The sequence below is a fragment of the Bombus fervidus genome, chromosome 16 (genome assembly GCF_041682495.2).
Source record: "Bombus fervidus isolate BK054 chromosome 16, iyBomFerv1, whole genome shotgun sequence".
In the NCBI taxonomy this organism is placed as follows: Eukaryota; Metazoa; Arthropoda; class Insecta; order Hymenoptera; family Apidae; genus Bombus; species Bombus fervidus.
The window spans coordinates 4,143,297-4,160,337 of record NC_091532.1 but is presented as its reverse complement, the minus strand read 5'-3'; the positions used below and the strand labels follow the sequence as shown (position 1 = coordinate 4,160,337).

The following is a 17,041-nucleotide window of genomic DNA, read 5'->3' as shown; positions in this document are numbered from 1 at the left end:
TTGTTCATAGTTGTTTTAAGTACTTCTTTCTCTTGACTTAATTAGTTGGCCAAAATTAAGTTTGCTAACAAAGGTTTCATGAAAACTAACATTATCTTATTGGCAGGGTAAGATCGTGTTCAATGAGGTAGGTGGCGGACGTAGAGTATTCTTTGTCTGCTGTCTGTCGCCAGTCGCCATTGAATTATAAACATTAGTGTTGTCGTAACATTTATCAAGATTTTTATAAATTAAACAGGTAGTAAAATGGCTACTTCAAAGACAACGAATATGTATAATAGGCAAAATTGGGAAGATGCCGTAAGTAAAATCTAAATTATAACATAATCGTGAATTTGATACGTTTAAACATTTGTTTATTTCTTTCCTTATAGGAATTCCCAATATTATGTCAAACTTGTTTAGGTGACAATCCATACATTCGTATGGTAAGTTAATTTCGTCAAAATTTTAATTTCGATTTTTATAAGAAATATTTATTTGTGTGTAACATAATATTTTTTTTTAATTATATTTGTAGACAAAAGAAAGATATGGGAAAGAATGCAAAATATGCATGCGTCCATTTACAGTATTTAGGTGGTGTCCTGGTGCAAGAATGAGGTTCAAAAAGACAGAAGTTTGTCAGACTTGTAGTCGCTTGAAAAATGTGTGTCAGACATGTTTACTTGATTTAGAGTATGGTTTACCAATTCAAGTACGCGATGCGGCACTTAAGATCAAAGATGACTTGCCCAGATCAGATGTAAACAAGGAATATTATGTACAAAATATCGACAGCGAAATTGGAAAAATAGATCCCACATCACCAGCAGGTGCTGTTGGTAAATCTGCAGCTGCTAGTGATTTGTTGATGAAACTAGCAAGGACTAGTCCTTATTACAAAAGAAACAGGCCACATATTTGTTCTTTTTGGGTTAAAGGAGAGTGTAAAAGAGGAGAAGAGTGTCCATATCGTCATGAGAAACCTACTGATCCTGATGATCCATTAGCTGATCAAAATATCAAAGATCGTTATTATGGAGTTAACGACCCTGTTGCTGATAAATTAATGCGCCGAGCTGCAGCTATGCCTAAGTTAGACCCACCAGAGGATAAATCCATTACAACTCTCTATGTTGGCAACTTAGGCGATGTTTTAACAGAAAAACAATTACGCGATCATTTCTATCAATACGGTGAAATACGCTCCGTTACTATGGTTCCTCGTCAACAGTGTGCTTTCATTCAGTACACACAGAGAAGTGCTGCCGAAGCAGCAGCAGAAAGAACATTTAACAAACTAATATTAGGAGGGCGAAGATTAACAATTAAATGGGGACGATCACAAGGAAGGCAAACTGTATCCGCAGCAGAAGCAACTAGAGAAATCTTGGAGCCTGTGCCAGGTTTACCAGGTGCTTTACCACCTCCACCAGAAAGCATGGGAAATAATTTTTTCAATCTACAAACTACTCCTGGCATGATGCCACCAATGATGATTCCACCTCCACCAGTTGCTCCTCAATTTATGTTCCCACCTCAAATGGCAGCTGCCACTGCAACACCTATTTTTCCACCTGGAACAACTCCAATACATTATCCAAGTCAAGATCCATCAAGAATGGGTGCATCTCAAGGCATAGGAAAACCTTGGCCCGAAGAATAGTAATAACAACATTTTGATTTTTATTAATTGTAATTATAATAAAAAGTGTATAAAAAAAATAAATATATATCTTTGATTTTGTTTAAACTATTTGTGTCACAACAATTTTTATTTTTCCATATATAATTATGAATATACGACTGCTTAGTAAATTAATTAAATCTTAAAATATGTACATAATATTATTTACAAACACAGTTTAATTTCAATGCGTTTCTTTTGGATCTTTGAATTTATACTTTGAGTTCATTGGAACAGCCTTTATGATGAATAGTAGCTTATTGCAACTTGAACCTTAGTAAAAGCGCCATCTACTATGATAGTGAACTAACATTCGTAACAGCTAGCGCGTATTAGCGGCCGCTCCGAGTGTCATCATCGTATTTTAATACGTGTCCATTGGTGCCTGTCCGTCCGGTGTTTCTGCTACGTAACTTTTTTTCTGTAAATCTATGGAGTGTTTTCATCGTCAAATATCTTTGAATTTCTGTCTGTATTAACATAAGGCGCCTAGTGCGCCTTCCCGTCACGGTGAACATGTGTCGGGCTCGATTGTTATTCCACTTTCTGGCGCTTAGCCTACTCCCCTTTGCCCGTCCTGACGAGCACACTCACATCGTAAGTATTTGGAATTGACATATTTTTAAAATGTCAAAGTGACAAATAAATTACATTCGTGTCCTTGTTGACTTTACAACGTCCACATTTTATATTGTTTTATTGCAATTCGTTCTTTCCTTATCTTACCATAAAGGTTTGACGTGGAAAATATATTGTCGATTCATATATTCTTATTTACATTACTTTTTATGAAAAATTACCTTTGTTCTTTATCTTTTCTAAAAGTAGTGTAGTTCAATAGGTGGCTTTTTTATTGTTTGTTAGAGATTGATTCGTTTTACTGTGATGTACACACATGTTTACTGTATTCCATTACATATAAGAGGAATGTGTATTACCAGATGTATTTTCTTTCCAGTACGAAGATAATGATGAAGTTGTACTATGGATGAGTACAGTTGGACCATATCATAACCGTCAAGAAACTTATTCATATTATTCATTACCTTTTTGTATGGGTACAAAAGATGTCATTAATCATTATCACGAGACCTTTTCTGAGGCACTGCAAGGCATCGAACTCAAATTTAGTGGCCTGGAAATTGAATTTAAAGGTATTTTAGTTTTATTAGTTAGTGATAAATATTATTATATAAGCATTTATGTGGGTAATATATATAATACATACATATATACTTGGTTACCTCATAGCTGATATCGCCAAAATGGACTATTGTCAAATAAAATTAACAGAAGAAAGTGAAAAAGCTTTCATATATGCAGTGAAGAATCAATATTGGTATAAAATGTATATGGATGATCTACCAATATGGGGTAATGTTTTCCTTTTTCCAATACTTAAGTGTTACTATTATATCAATTGATTATTGTAAAATATTTAGGTGTTGTGGGAGAACCAGAAGAAAATAATGGAGTTGTATCTTATTACATTTGGACACATAAGAAGTTTGATATAGGATATAATGGAAAGCAAATAGTTGATGTAAATTTGACAAGTGAAAATAAAGTAAAACTAGTACAAGATGCAGCTATCTCTTTCAGTTATGAAGTTAACTGGAAGAAGAGTAATGTTAAATTTGAAGACAGATTTGATAAATATCTGGATCCCAATTTTTTCCAACACAGAGTAAGTATTCTGGCAATGTTTGCCTAAATTTGAGCTCAATGTAATGTAAACATATTGATAGAGACACTAAATAGATATAGCAAGAGTAAGTGAGAGGTATTGTCTTTCTTGCTTCCGCTCATTAGATCAATTCTTGTTCCTTGTCATGGAACAAGAGAATATTTTCAGAATAAAATTGTTATCTGTTACATGATTATTCATTGAATAAATTGGAATTTAAGCAAGCATTATTAATACTATTGCTTTAAAAATTATACATTACTACTAAACTGATCATTGTTCTTTATCTTTTCTAGATTCATTGGTTCAGTATTTTTAATAGTTTTATGATGGTAATATTTCTTGTTGGGCTTGTTTCAATGATTTTAATGCGTACGTTAAGGAAAGATTATGCTAGATATAGTAGGGACGAAGAAATGGATGATATGGAGCGAGATTTGGGAGATGAATATGGATGGAAACAAGTTCATGGAGATGTATTTAGACCAGCTAGTCATGCAATGCTTTTTTCAGCTCTAATAGGCGCAGGCTATCAAGTAATTACTTTAATAATACAAAATTTACAAATTTAATAATAAACATTTTTAGGATAGTACATTTTTAAGAAACGTGTACTAATTTTAAATTTGGCTTTTTACCCTAGGTTACTGTGGTTGTACTTAGTGTTATTATTTTTGCTATCCTCGGAGAGCCGTATGCAGAAAGAGGATCGATGTTATCGATAGCAATATTTGTATATGCTGCAACATCACCTATAAATGGTTATGCGGGAGGAGGTTTATATGCACGTATGGGAGGACGTATTTGGATCAAACAAATGATTCTCAGTGCCTTTATGTTACCTCTTATTGTCTGTGGCACTGCATTCTTCATTAACTTCATTGCAATGTATTATCACGCTAGCCGTGCTATACCATTTAGTTCTATGGAAAGTATTATTTACATAGTACACATTCATTTGTATGTATATACGTATCTTGTATGTACTAACAAGAATATTTTATTTACAGGTAACAGTAACATGTATTTGTATATTTGTTATATTACCATTGACATTAGTCGGAACCATATTAGGCCGTAACTTAGCTGGGACACCGGACGCACCATGCAGAGTTAACGCGGTACCTCGACCTATTCCTGAAAAGAAATGGTTTATGGAACCACTCGTTATCATAATGCTTGGTGGTATCTTGCCCTTTGGATCGATATTCATTGAAATGTAAGTTTCATCATTTACATACTGTAAAATTATTATATTACAATTATTTTATCTTTTTGTAGGTATTTTATTTTTACCTCATTCTGGGCATATAAAATTTATTATGTTTATGGATTTATGTTACTAGTATTCGTTATTCTAATGATAGTAACTGTTTGTGTTACTATCGTATGTACATACTTTTTGCTAAACGCCGAAGATTATCGATGGTAAGCATTGTCTTACTGTTTATTATTGTTTAACAATAATTGTTTCTTCATTCACATATACTATCTTGTTTTAAAGGCAGTGGACAAGTTTCTTATCGGCCGCCTCAACCGCTGGTTATGTCTACATATATTCCTTTTATTACTTCTTCTTTAAAACTAAGTAAGTTTATAATGCTTGATTACATTGATTAGAAAATAAAATTACATTTCAAACTTTCTTTTTTCCAGAATGTACGGTCTCTTCCAAACAGCCTTTTACTTTGGCTACATGGCATTGTTCAGTCTTGCCTTGGGTATTATGTGTGGAACAGTTGGTTACGTTGGTACTAATGCATTTGTACGAAAGATCTACTCTACAGTTAAAATAGACTAAAGCACAATACTAATGTAACATCTAAGATGGATTAAATTGAGAACATACAGAGTGAAACCTGCCGGTCTTTATAAAGTAGGACTTTTTTAGTAGTTTAAGTTATTTACATTATTCGTTATGACGCGCAAATGTAATTTGTCGAAGAGACTATTAAACCGGCATCAATAACATACTAATGTCAATGAAGTGTAGCGGAAATATTTAAAAAGAAATATTTGGTACATCGTTATGTTTCTTCGAAATATTCAGTGAATATTTTATCACTTTACGTCGTGATGTAATATCATAATAATATTTTCATTTAAAAAAAAAAATGATTAATTTATTTGTTGTAATTTAGTTGTGAAGATGGGTCCTATAGTACAGTACAGTGCACATCTGTAAAACGAATAGTTCGCCAATTATTCAAACAGTCATATATAATATTCATCTCATGAGTCACAATTTGGTATTACACAAAATGTAAGATCCGATAATTATGTAATATTTTAGAATTACTATTTTACTCTTAAAACAGCTAACTTTATAACGTTGCTCAATTTTTTATTTGTTTGTTGGATTTACTAGAAACTTGTTGATTATTCCTTTTTCGGAGGGTTTATAGAAAGAAAGTTGTATAAATTTAAAAGATGTTTAAGAAATCTCATTGCCTCTTTCAGGATATATATCAACAAATACAAATATTTGAATTCTTGATCAAAAATATTAACATTCCAAAACATCAATGAATGCTAATAATTATGATTGCTGGAATAAATCGAAACTGAAATAAATGAAAGAAAGAAGATACATGTTATTAGATATAAATTGTACAGTATAAATTTTCGATACGATCTATCCAGAATGCAAGGGATATACTTTAGTTAGCATAATTAGAAACAGTACCCCAGTTGTGTGACTCTGAATTGAGATTTTAGTTATATACATAACGCTTGATTACCAATAATTCGAGTAACTTTAATTTATAGATAAGCTAGACAGTAGGATTAAAGAAAGAATGTGGATAATACGAAATTTTTTTACTATTGGCTATGTATCACATGTTTTCTTTGATATGAATAGTCTTTATTATAAATGAATGATTTCTGAAATTTGAATGCATTGATAAAATGTGAAGTATTGTGAGTCTATAACCGGTGATAAAATGATTTTTTCACTTGTGATCCTCTTCACGCGGTTAAATATCTAAGAACGCGTTTAAGCGCTGCTGAGAAAAAAAGTAAATCGAGAGGATTGTGGAATTTAGGAATGACAGTGAATGTGTTTATCCTAATGCGATGCATCGAGCGACGAATATCAATGAGAATATTTGAATGAACATACAGTTTGTTATTAAACGTAGCAGTTCTAAGAAATATAAAATTTCTACGTACAACAAAAATATAATCTATTTTTATTTATACACCATTGATCTTTATCTACCTATATTACAGTGTTATCTCACTAGCCGGAATTTTGCCTTGTTAATTGGATAAATTCCGATCTGTGGCCTATGACCTAAGGAAGAACTTATGTTTATATAAAAGCTTCAACCTTACATGAAATAGGTAGAAAATCAACAAAGATATTGAAATTCTAAGGCCAGTAGTTTGTATAAAAGCAATTGAATGTTAAAATAGAAGAAAAGGACAAGTGAAATAAAAGAAACAAATATAACGTTGAGCTCTGAAAGTAGTTTTTAGGGAATAATGGGGATAGTGATGTTCAATTAGTAGAATACTATTGTATTCGTCATGATCGCAGTTGGGCACGGGCGGTATATTGCATACGATCGTGCGATCTGACAACTCCTATAGAGGGGCTCACAGTCGTATACACCATTCTACATTTACTGATATGTCGCGTTATGCATGCGCAGAACAAGACCTTTTCTTATCCACCATCTTGATTTTTGTCGACTCAATAAAACAAACAGTTTTGTCAATGCTTTCAGTATAGAAGTGTGCAGATCTCCTTATATGACCATAACTAGACGTGTGTATAAAGCCCAATGAAGACGGGCAACCTTTTTTCACGCGATATAGCTCGAATCATATGTCCTTATTGTTCTTAACTGAGAACTCAAAGAATGATACATGATCACAGTCATATCGCACGGAAAAAGTTCGTTTATTTGCATTTAGGATAAGACCGTGATATTCGTATTTGAAAAAAATACTACGTTGTTCAAAAGTATTTCATATAAAATATTATATCACGATGAATATGTTATTTGTAATCACTGATTAAATAAGTAATGATACAATATGGCAATTTGTATGTATAATTAAAGGATTTAGAAAATATCAGGATTACAAAAAGTATAATTCTTGAATTGATTCTGATGGTGCCAGTGTGGCACTAAGAGCTCTGTCGTACGTTCAGAAGTATTCACGTGTCAAAGCGCACTCGTCGACGCAGCAGGTCGGAGTGTAGTATACACAACTATTTATTACTACAAGAACTTTACATATTGTTGCAAGTGTACAGTGACTGAAATACTATTTAAATTGTTTTCTATTTTATTTCAAGTTATAAACTTAACACTTCCGATAAATAAAAAACAGCAAAAAATGGCACCAAAACAAAGAATGCGTATAGCAAACGAAAAAGCTACAAAAAACATCACTCTTCGTGGAAATGTTCCAAAGTCATCGGTATGTTGTGTTCTATTATTTGATAAAATCTATTTTAACGGTTATGTGTAAAGTAAGATGATTAAAATATGTTAATTGTGTAAAACTAAACAATTATTTTCGTTTCCAATTTTGAGGTTATAAACTATAATAAAGTTGCCAAATTGATCGCACATGCAATGACATTTATGATAATATTATTGTTTCATATTTTTAATTTTATGTTATACATGTTTCGGCTAGCATAGTTAGATCTTTGAAAAATGTTTTTGATTTAAAATTTTTTGACAGTAGTAAAAAGTAGCAAATTAATAGATTGATAATTGTACCATATGTGACATGAATCTATGCTACGAATTTGAAATCAATTATTTAACTAATTTATACATTTTTTATGTAGTAAATATGAGCTGTAAAACACTATATAAATTTCATTTTATTATAAATCTATTTATTTAACTGATTATATAAAATTACAAACTATATCTGGTAATAATAACTGAAGTCACAATGATATGTAATAATTATTGTATTTGTAGAAACCACAAGATGAAGGATCTCCAGTTGGACCTTGTCTATTAGCACTCTTCCTCTTTGTTGTATGTGGTTCTGGTAAGTTTAATATAATTGAAATATAAATTTTTCAATAAACATAAAATACATAGAAAAGAATGTTCACATCTATATACAAGTTAAATTTTCTAATTTTCAGCTGTATTCCAAATAATTCAGAGTATTAGAATGGCTTAAGAAAACCAAAAGCATGTGAAGTTAAAACAATGTTGCCGTTACTGTTAATATGAAAAGAAGCTGTCTACATCTTACTGGTATATAAGCGAGATCAACAGACTGTTTTATTGTAAAAACATGTAGACATCATAATGATATTGACATGAAACTAAACTCAAATTTCCACTAAATAATATCCTTTTTTTTTTTGCTACAATTCAAAGGAATTATTTATGAAAATAATTTAGCATTTATAAACATTTTACTTAATTGTATATGTATCAATGAAAGAATATTGCATTTAATGTATTTTTGTTTTGTAGATATCAAACAAAATGTTACATCTTGAGTATGACTTCAATCTGTTCTATAGCTTTGCATAGCATTTTTTATTTTGAGTCCTACGAAAAGCTTAAATTCTTTCATTGATACCTATATATAGTAAATAATTGTACATACATGTGATCAATTTATTGTATCAATTCATTAATCAAAGCATTCCACTGTAAACAGTTGGTAGCTTTTGGTTGTCTATATATTTTAGAGGCCTTAAGACATGATAAGTCATTATACATGTAAAAATATATATTATATATATTATCAATGTAATTTATCCTAATGAAATATTTGCTACAGACAATTCTTTGTCTCTTTTAATAAATTATATTATGGATAAATACGTTCTTGTGTGAGCTTTATTGATCCTTATAGGCTAAAGACCATAGAAACGTTTTAATTTTACTTTATCATAAATAATTATAATGGATGAATGCAATATAGATACATTCTGTTAGTAATAAAACAGTATTTTCATATTTTTTTTCTTCTACCAATTTTGTTTTATTTTATATCTAAAAAAGCTTTTAGTAATTTAAGAATTCAGTGTGACCAATTTTCCCTAGTTTTGCTTAGAGACTGTTGTTTAAATTAAACGGAAAGCTTATGAGAAAGAAGTGAAAACAGATTTTTCAAAAGCGGAGTTAGAAACATTAAATTATTTTCTTTAGATTCAGAATATCTTTCTAATCATTTTGGGTTTATTTTTTATATAAATTTTTCTAAATGGCAAACATATTTAATTTGTTCGGTGAAGTATCGGAACTTCACAAAGGTAAAAACAAAAATACGTGGGGTTAATATTTACATTTCCTTTGTTTTATATAAATATTATTTTGAACTAATGGTTTATGCCAACTGCTTTAATTCTTTAAATGTATTAATAATAAAACTATTATAGATCCAGCTATGAAGCCTTTGGCAAGATCAAAAACTTCTCTTGGTATAAATGATACTCCTCTGAAAAATGTTAGCCGATTAAAACCAAAAGGACTGTCAATTAGATCTAAGTCTGACTTAAATGTTTCTACTACCGTACAAAGTAGTACTCCCATTAAACAACAAGAATTATTAAAGCCTAAACTAACACAGTTAGACGACAACTGCCAAGTAATATCACTCAAGAGAAATATTTTATTAAAGGTATAACTCATTGCAAAATTGTGTAAATAGGATATATAATATCTTCTTAATTTTTTATAGAAACCAATTGTATCTTACAATAGAATGAAGGATGTATCTCCAAAAAAAGTATCTAATACAAAAAATATAAAATTACCAGAATCATATGGTGAAAATATTTTTAAGAAACCATTACCAATGAAAAATTACATTCACAAATCATACCCAGAACCAGAAAGTCTAGCACCATATTATGATATGCAACTTGAATTTGGTATTATATTTAGTTACTTGATTAAATTATAATTCATAAAAAGTAATTAACTTTAAACAATAATTAAATTATAGAAATATATTTCTACAGATGACATTTATACTAAAACTATAGAAAATGAATTTAAAGAACTTCGTATAAAGAAGGAATGTGAGGTAGTACCTTATGAGGATGAAGGATTTGAATCAGGTATTAAACATTAACTATATATCCTTCATGTATTATATATATATATATATATATATATATGTCTTTCAAATCTTTTATATAGATCTGGAACAAATTGAGATTGAAATGCCAGAATTATATAAATCACCTGAAATATTTGATGAAGAATGGATACAATATAAAAATCCTGATTTACCAGAAATATCAGATGATGATGACAAAATTTAAATATACAAATGGAATAGTTATCTAACTTAACAGTGGCTTTAAGTTTCTTATTACAGAATTTTTGAATAAAATAATCTAAGAATATTATATTATGTTAAACTATACAAGTACATTATGAAGATGACTTTAAATAAATGATTAAACGTATAAGATAAAAAGAAGATTAAGAATAAGTAATATAATAAAATGTACCTTTGATATATGATACTTTTTTATGTATAAATAAATTATTTTGTTGTAAGAATAACACACTATTATTTTATTGGTAGATTTTTATAAAAATTTTCACAAAAATAGCAATTAAACGCTTTTCAATTGTTGATGTACAAAATGACAACAGATAGATGTTTGACTGTAATAGCCGGTATTTTAGAAGATTGTACTTTCAATCATATATGTTTCGTTGCTGAAAGTTTGTCTACGATATTACCGAATTTTCATTACAGAAGTATTAGTAAAAGTTTTGCAAGATGGGATGTAAGTTAATATTATTTTCTTCATAAATATACTTCTTTCTGAAACTTATTTTCTAGTGTTGGTTGAAAGAAACTTGTGATTTTCATGGATGGACTCACACTAAATCTCCTCTAGTATGGAGAGAAATTGGACTCAGTCAGTCTCATGTAACTTATATTGGAGGTAGTTTCCAATTTTGGGAATTGTTGCATAATTATTATGACATCAGTTTATATTTAAGCAAAGAAGAACTTGATGCATTACAAACAGACTTATTATTTGTATGAAAACGTTTTATAGTAAAAATTTTTTTATTATATTTAAGAGTTCATTTTTCTAAGTTAAGTTCGTTTAATAAAGGCTTGTAATATAAAGAGACAAAGAAGCAAACCTTTACAAGTACAAAAAAAATACCGTCAAATAATGATAATAGGAGCAGGAAGATCAATGTGCCCCGATCTTGTTCCTCAATTACTAATGACAAAAGAGCTCTGGATGACTCATGGAATTGTTATTAACTTGTATGATGAACCAGGATGTTTCTTTAAACTTAGGAAGATTTTTAGAGATGCAGGAACAATAGGTGCTGGCATAAATACAGTACATATTGTGGAAAATATCCCTGATGGATTACAAGATTGTGATATATTAATTTACCTTGACAGTTTAACACGGTAAATCTATTAATATTGTTTTTATTCATTGTTATTATGTCTACTAGTATTTACATACGCATTTTTCAGAGAAGAATATGAAGGTACAGATAATTGGCTACAACGTAATTATAAAATTATAGCAAATTTATGTACACATATAAATGAACATGCGCCTTCACATATGAAGGTAATTTTTTGTTCAATGAATCTTCCATGTTTTTACGCCAATATTATGATGGAACTTGTTACAAAATTATCAAGCACAAACATTGTAGTTGCTAGTGCTCATTATGGTTTAGAACTTATATACACATTTGTAAATTCACTTGGTCTTAATCTACAAAACTTTGGTTGTCCACCTGTTTGGGGCTTCTTGGGTTGGTTTATATATTAAAGCAGAATACCATGATATTTTCACTTATATCTTTTTGCATATATATTAAAAAATTTAATTATAGGAATCAATCACTTTATTGATGTTTACCATATGATTCAAAAATATGATGTTTATTATCCAAATAAAAGAGCCCTAAATTCGAATGAGAATATGATACTACCACTTGGAACTCAACATTCCGAACTGAGATGGTTTTTTTACAAGATACATGATAAAAATCCTTATAAAAACTATTTGAAACGCAAGGTACATAACTTGTTGCACTTTTTTAAATAATATGAAACAGTAGGAATTTTTTTAGGCCCTTCTTCGATATCAAATGGGCAAATCAGAAGATTTTCCAAAATGTAGAGCAATTTGTGATCTTTTAAAGTTATGGTACAGTAATAAAAAAAGCATCGGGGATGAAATTATATCATTAGGAATTGAATCTGATGGTAATATAAAAATAGTAAGAATTACAAAAAATAAAATAGGAAAATTAGAAATAATTTACGTCTCTTAGGCTCATTTGGTATTCCAAAGGGATTAGTATTTTCACAACCAGTTCATTTAAAAGAATATGAAGATGGTTCACGAGTATGGGTCCCTTTCAGAGATTTCCCAATGCCGAACATGCCAATTTCTATATTCCAAAGCCTTATAGACACTGGTATTTATGTTAAGAAAAAAATAATTGAATTTAAAAACAGTTCTGATGCAACAAAATAATACATTTTTAATCATTTACAAGAATACGATTTTAGTGCTTTACATCCACAAAACTCTATGTTTATTTTTAATCACAAAATCATAATTTTATTGTATTATTTAATATACATAAATAGTACTAAATTATCCAAATTTAATATATATATTCAAGTTAATCGTTATAATATACATTTGTAATCATTAAAATTGCACATCTTTTTATAACCAATGCTTCCAATAAACAAGTTTGACATCAGATTAATTCAAATAAAAAATATTTGTGACTTGCACATAAATGATTTCTAATAAGCCGTAAGTCACGACAGTATATTAGAATTAAACTTAATAAATACAAATATCTTTACAGTGTTATTAATGAAATATAAGAGAAGTAATGAAGTTTCTTAAGATAGATTTATTACCTAGTAAATACAATTGAATAAATTAGCTAAGAAAGATAGCCGTTGATCGCTTTAAAAAAATCACTGCATTTTATTGCAACACTTCTCATGAAAAGATATCGGGAATAATACTTTTGGCCATGCGTAATAATGTACTTGAATTTAATGTTACAATTTTCTTGTATACAGAAAATGATATAACAAATTGTTACCAGCTTAAATCTATCGTTAACAACTGGTAATCTATACCATTTTATACCTAATCGTTCTTTATACAGGATGTTGATGTCACAATGGTAGACAAATGGATAATGCATTACGTATTATCGTGTGACTGTTTTATCCTTGCTATTTAAATGGTGTGGTCAATTCAATTGTATGCCTTTTCGAAAGTGTTTAATACGCATCGGTCATTACGAAAGGAATGAAATGCATAAAAAAAAAAAATAAAATTCTATCAAATTATATTATTTTATATATGCATTCCAGGAGGAAACGATATATTAAAGATTTTAAAATCAAAAGTAAGATAAAAATATTAAAAATAGTTGGGGAACTTGAAAAAATTTGTTCAGAAACAGTACTTTGTATAATTTCTTTTTGTCTGTTGCGAATTGATAAAAAGTGTTGTGCTGTAAATTTTACAATTATTCTTTTTTATCCTGACGATCCTCAGTTTTCATAAGTAAAAAACGAGTGTTCAGATAATAGATATAGTAAAAACTGCGTTCTGACACAAGAAATCTCTGATAATTTCAAAATTATGCTACAAAATTGATAAACATGACATATGACAAATTTTTTAGGCAGTTTTTGCTCGAATAGCAGCACGCTTTCCTGTGACGGCCTAAAATGAATAATTGGTCGTTAAGATAGTTATTAAAAGAGTTAATATCAAGAAAATTACTAATATTGAGATTAAAAATAATTACTTGGAAACCAGATTTTATGCTAGCTACTGAACATCTTGAGCCACAAGTTTCACACTGTAAGAAAAATAGTCGAGTATCTTTTTGAAGAATGGTGTCTGGAGAACGACAAGTGTGACAGGTAACATATTCTTTAATGTATCTCCTAAGAACATTTTCTATTTGTTTCTGTTGAAAACGGCCCTTAATGATAAGTTGACTGTTTCCATCAACAGAACCACTAGTTCCTAATTCAGCAAGTAAAAAGTCCAGTAAGTGTTTTGGTTGCCTATGAAGTGTTTTACATATCTAGAATTAAAAAGTCATAAGATAAGTAATAATGAAAGGATTTACAGTTTGCTAAATAAAATAAACAAGTATTATAATGCAACTGACCTCTGTAAAATTAGCAAAAGATGTCTTTTTGGTGCCTATACGTACTACTTGTGGAGGACGCATGACGAACTTCTGCTTTTTACCAGCAACCATATCAGGGTTCTTTTCTCTCATAATATTAAATACTCTTACCAGCAGTTCATCATATGTATAATCTCTATCTGAACCAACCCAACTGGTCTCTTCTATTAGTAAATATAGTACACATTTAATATTTGATTGAAAATTGACGAAGACAATGAAAAATTTAATAAATAAATCTATGTCTAATTTCATTGATTGTACCATTCTTTTTTTCTGCCTTTGATTTCTAAATGAAATTTATTTACATTTATATATATATATATTATATATATATGTTTGCTTATTTGATCTAGTATTAACAAAATTAGACATGTGCATGTAAAAAATACGAACTACTGATCAATTATACAGCAGCAGATACATTCAGCTTTTAAAGGAAGAGAAAACATTATTTTAATAAATATAATTGGCTCTCTATCATATTATAATCTACAGAATTAATGTTATCATAACTGAATGAAACTACCAAAATATTAGTTTAAGAGAAAACAAGTTGCAGGCACGATTCCTTGGGCACTTTGTTTCCTGTTATTTGCAATGTATATCGAAATATTCTTATTCAATATTTAATATATATTAAATTTCTAATTATCAATATTCAATAAAATTTTTTTCAAGCTGATTATCAATCAACTTTTATAAAGTATAAAAAAAATCATTTTTTATGTTTTGCATTAAAATGAGATTTATGAAAGTGTAAATGATATATGTACTTGTGACTGTTATATGTGATATATATATATATATATATATATATATATATATAGAAAACAGCAAACATATCCCTTACCATACTCTGCACTTCGCTCAGATTCAGTGCAGCATGTTAACAAATAATGAGTAACATAAACAACTAGTTACCCCAAACTATAATACTCTTGCAATATGTAATATTTACCATTTTCTTTATCTTCAATGTCCTTACGTTCTTCCTCAGCTACTAACTCATCAAGATCTTTTTTTTTCTTTTTCTTCTTTTTAGTTTTTGAGAAGTCCATATCTAAGTCAAAGGTATCATCCACAACAACTTCCTCTGTTTGTTGCTCAACAACATCCTTTTAAAAGTAAGTAAATATATAAACATATAAGTAAGTAAATATAATAAACTGTTAATGCATATAATAATTATATACAAAGTTGTTCACCTCTTTCTTTGTATCAGGTAGAGCTGCATCAAGTTCATCTAAATTAAATGCTTTTTTCTTCTTCTTTTTTTTTCTTCCAAAATTTTCTAAATCCAATGCTTCATCATCCTCAGCTGGTGTAGGAGGTTCAGGCTCCTGATTTTCTTTGTCACCAGTAGCTTCCATTGCATCACCAGTACTACCACCTTCATTAAATGCAGCGTCAAGATCAAAAGTAGTTTTCTTCTTCTTCTTCTTTTTTTTCAAAGTAGGATCAAATACCTAAGAATTTTTTTAATTCTTCAATAAATCTTTAAATATTATGTGAAATTCTATTTATATACCATATTTATAGAACACTGTAGTTTTATTAACACAACAAAATGATTATTACTTCAAACAAAAATATATTTTCATATAAAAATTTGATAAAATTGTTTAAATATATCGCATTAACCGTGCTCCGAAATATTTTATAGATTAAACATTATATTACAATAATTTAGAAATATTATTGATCATAAAATATTGCAGTATATTGCATTATAAACATCGAATATGTTATAGCAACAAGGCTAATGGAATATGTGTCAAGAGATATTACACTAATGATAGATGTACATTCTTTCGAATACTATCCACATGGTTTTGAGGTTGGAATCTATAAAGTAGCATTATCTTTATTTTATACAAGTTTCGTTACAAAATATTCATATATATGGGAACAAATTTCAGTTTTTTATTCATAGGTTTTAGCATATTTCCAAAAAATCAGAAAGTATGTCAAGATGATCATGCTCCCATGCTTCTCCAATACGACACAAACTCATCCTAAAGATATCTCTTTTATATGATTACATACCGAGTCTTCTTCAGTCATTTTGAGAGTTTTTCTAAACACTTTGGTGTCCTCGATAAAACTTATTAATTTCCTTGGTCTTTAAATACAGATCGGCGCCTTCATCACGCGGGTCTCAATCCTCTGGTACTACTTATACAGTGCATTCACGTCTTGTTAACGAATATTGCATCAGAAATCCGACTTTTAAGAGCAAAGTGTGATTCACACTTCTAAATGCTTGCTGAACTACCAATTCATCCTGCACTTTGACAAACTTTTCTATTGGTCGACTTTATAGCATTGAGAGAATATACCAATGAGAGAAGACAGCATAAGGTACAATTTTATACACACTACATATGTATTTCATCTTTATACAAAATGATGAAATACAATCTTCAAGTTATTTATTGCTTTTTCCGAAAATAAACTAAAATGATTAAAAATATTTTTAATTCT

At 29.4% G+C, this 17,041-nt stretch overlaps 6 protein-coding genes across 9 annotated transcripts; 5 read left to right on the top strand and 1 right to left on the bottom strand.

Annotated features, from left to right (window-relative positions):
- The first annotated feature begins 106 nt into the window (after positions 1-106).
- LOC139995747 (pre-mRNA-splicing factor RBM22) lies at positions 107-1,735 on the top strand. The gene is made up of 3 exons (XM_072019521.1): positions 107-300; positions 375-428; positions 521-1,735. The coding sequence occupies exons 1-3, from the start codon at positions 247-249 to the stop codon at positions 1,646-1,648; spliced, it is 1,236 nt and encodes a 411-aa protein (XP_071875622.1). The 5' UTR covers positions 107-246; the 3' UTR covers positions 1,649-1,735.
- Positions 1,736-2,131: 396 nt separating this feature from the next.
- On the top strand, positions 2,132-6,543 carry Tm9sf3 (transmembrane 9 superfamily protein member 3). Its single transcript, XM_072019542.1, has 10 exons — positions 2,132-2,266; positions 2,628-2,823; positions 2,921-3,043; positions 3,112-3,356; positions 3,653-3,892; positions 4,000-4,302; positions 4,367-4,575; positions 4,638-4,784; positions 4,861-4,944; positions 5,013-6,543. The coding sequence occupies exons 1-10, from the start codon at positions 2,186-2,188 to the stop codon at positions 5,155-5,157; spliced, it is 1,773 nt and encodes a 590-aa protein (XP_071875643.1). The 5' UTR covers positions 2,132-2,185; the 3' UTR covers positions 5,158-6,543.
- Positions 6,544-7,541: 998 nt separating this feature from the next.
- On the top strand, positions 7,542-9,180 carry LOC139995758 (stress-associated endoplasmic reticulum protein 2-like). The gene is made up of 3 exons (XM_072019540.1): positions 7,542-7,793; positions 8,312-8,384; positions 8,485-9,180. The coding sequence occupies exons 1-3, from the start codon at positions 7,710-7,712 to the stop codon at positions 8,520-8,522; spliced, it is 195 nt and encodes a 64-aa protein (XP_071875641.1). The 5' UTR covers positions 7,542-7,709; the 3' UTR covers positions 8,523-9,180.
- A 222-nt stretch (positions 9,181-9,402) lies between these two features.
- LOC139995753 (uncharacterized) lies at positions 9,403-10,718 on the top strand. Of its 3 annotated transcripts, none has more exons than XM_072019534.1 (5): positions 9,403-9,633; positions 9,739-9,947; positions 10,041-10,233; positions 10,324-10,422; positions 10,505-10,718. In XM_072019534.1, exons 1-5 carry the CDS (start codon positions 9,564-9,566, stop codon positions 10,627-10,629), a joined length of 696 nt encoding a protein of 231 aa, XP_071875635.1. In that variant the 5' UTR covers positions 9,403-9,563; the 3' UTR covers positions 10,630-10,718. The 3 variants fall into 3 exon arrangements, with proteins under 3 accessions (XP_071875635.1, XP_071875632.1, XP_071875633.1); XM_072019531.1 differs by having other exon boundaries at positions 9,405-9,633; positions 9,739-9,980; XM_072019532.1 differs by having other exon boundaries at positions 9,408-9,612; positions 9,739-9,980.
- Positions 10,719-10,950: 232 nt separating this feature from the next.
- On the top strand, positions 10,951-12,873 carry LOC139995761 (putative malate dehydrogenase 1B). The gene is made up of 7 exons (XM_072019544.1): positions 10,951-11,106; positions 11,163-11,366; positions 11,446-11,759; positions 11,829-12,118; positions 12,200-12,384; positions 12,440-12,575; positions 12,644-12,873. Exons 1-7 carry the CDS (start codon positions 10,951-10,953, stop codon positions 12,847-12,849), a joined length of 1,491 nt encoding a protein of 496 aa, XP_071875645.1. The 3' UTR covers positions 12,850-12,873.
- A 350-nt stretch (positions 12,874-13,223) lies between these two features.
- On the bottom strand, positions 13,224-16,930 carry Eif2beta (eukaryotic translation initiation factor 2 subunit beta). Of its 2 annotated transcripts, XM_072019527.1 has the most exons (7): positions 16,604-16,930; positions 15,763-16,023; positions 15,516-15,672; positions 15,408-15,440; positions 14,534-14,718; positions 14,162-14,446; positions 13,224-14,076 (listed from the first exon to the last, which is right to left on the bottom strand). In XM_072019527.1, the coding sequence occupies exons 1-7, from the start codon at positions 16,619-16,621 to the stop codon at positions 14,032-14,034; spliced, it is 984 nt and encodes a 327-aa protein (XP_071875628.1). In that variant the 5' UTR covers positions 16,622-16,930; the 3' UTR covers positions 13,224-14,031. The 2 variants fall into 2 exon arrangements, with proteins under 2 accessions (XP_071875628.1, XP_071875627.1); XM_072019526.1 differs by lacking the exon at positions 15,408-15,440 and having other exon boundaries at positions 16,604-16,907.
- Positions 16,931-17,041: the final 111 nt, after the last annotated feature.

Bases quoted from the DNA above. Each gene is read 5' to 3' on its own strand.
- LOC139995761 (XM_072019544.1), top strand. From the start codon at position 10,951: ATGTACAAAATGACAACAGATAGATGTTTGACTGTAATAGCCGGTATT. The intron at 11,107-11,162 runs GTAAGTTAATAT...CTTATTTTCTAG, and splicing joins AAAGTTTTGCAAGATGGGAT to TGTTGGTTGAAAGAAACTTG. The intron at 12,119-12,199 runs GTTGGTTTATAT...ATTTAATTATAG, and splicing joins ACCTGTTTGGGGCTTCTTGG to GAATCAATCACTTTATTGAT.
- LOC139995747 (XM_072019521.1), top strand. From the start codon at position 247: ATGGCTACTTCAAAGACAACGAATATGTATAATAGGCAAAATTGGGAA. The intron at 301-374 runs GTAAGTAAAATC...CTTTCCTTATAG, and splicing joins GGCAAAATTGGGAAGATGCC to GAATTCCCAATATTATGTCA. The intron at 429-520 runs GTAAGTTAATTT...TTATATTTGTAG, and splicing joins ACAATCCATACATTCGTATG to ACAAAAGAAAGATATGGGAA.
- Eif2beta (XM_072019527.1), bottom strand. The intron at 14,719-15,407 runs GTAAGGGATATG...ATTTACTAATAG, and splicing joins TGAGCGAAGTGCAGAGTATG to AAGAGACCAGTTGGGTTGGT. The intron at 14,447-14,533 runs GTCAGTTGCATT...TTTTAATTCTAG, and splicing joins CTTTTGCTAATTTTACAGAG to ATATGTAAAACACTTCATAG.
- Tm9sf3 (XM_072019542.1), top strand. From the start codon at position 2,186: ATGTGTCGGGCTCGATTGTTATTCCACTTTCTGGCGCTTAGCCTACTC. The intron at 2,267-2,627 runs GTAAGTATTTGG...TTTTCTTTCCAG, and splicing joins CTGACGAGCACACTCACATC to TACGAAGATAATGATGAAGT. The intron at 4,576-4,637 runs GTAAGTTTCATC...ATCTTTTTGTAG, and splicing joins GGATCGATATTCATTGAAAT to GTATTTTATTTTTACCTCAT.
- LOC139995753 (XM_072019531.1), top strand. From the start codon at position 9,564: ATGGCAAACATATTTAATTTGTTCGGTGAAGTATCGGAACTTCACAAA. The intron at 9,981-10,040 runs GTATAACTCATT...AATTTTTTATAG, and splicing joins AGAGAAATATTTTATTAAAG to AAACCAATTGTATCTTACAA. The intron at 10,423-10,504 runs GTATTAAACATT...TCTTTTATATAG, and splicing joins GGATGAAGGATTTGAATCAG to ATCTGGAACAAATTGAGATT.
- LOC139995758 (XM_072019540.1), top strand. From the start codon at position 7,710: ATGGCACCAAAACAAAGAATGCGTATAGCAAACGAAAAAGCTACAAAA. The intron at 7,794-8,311 runs GTATGTTGTGTT...TTGTATTTGTAG, and splicing joins GAAATGTTCCAAAGTCATCG to AAACCACAAGATGAAGGATC. The intron at 8,385-8,484 runs GTAAGTTTAATA...TCTAATTTTCAG, and splicing joins CTTTGTTGTATGTGGTTCTG to CTGTATTCCAAATAATTCAG.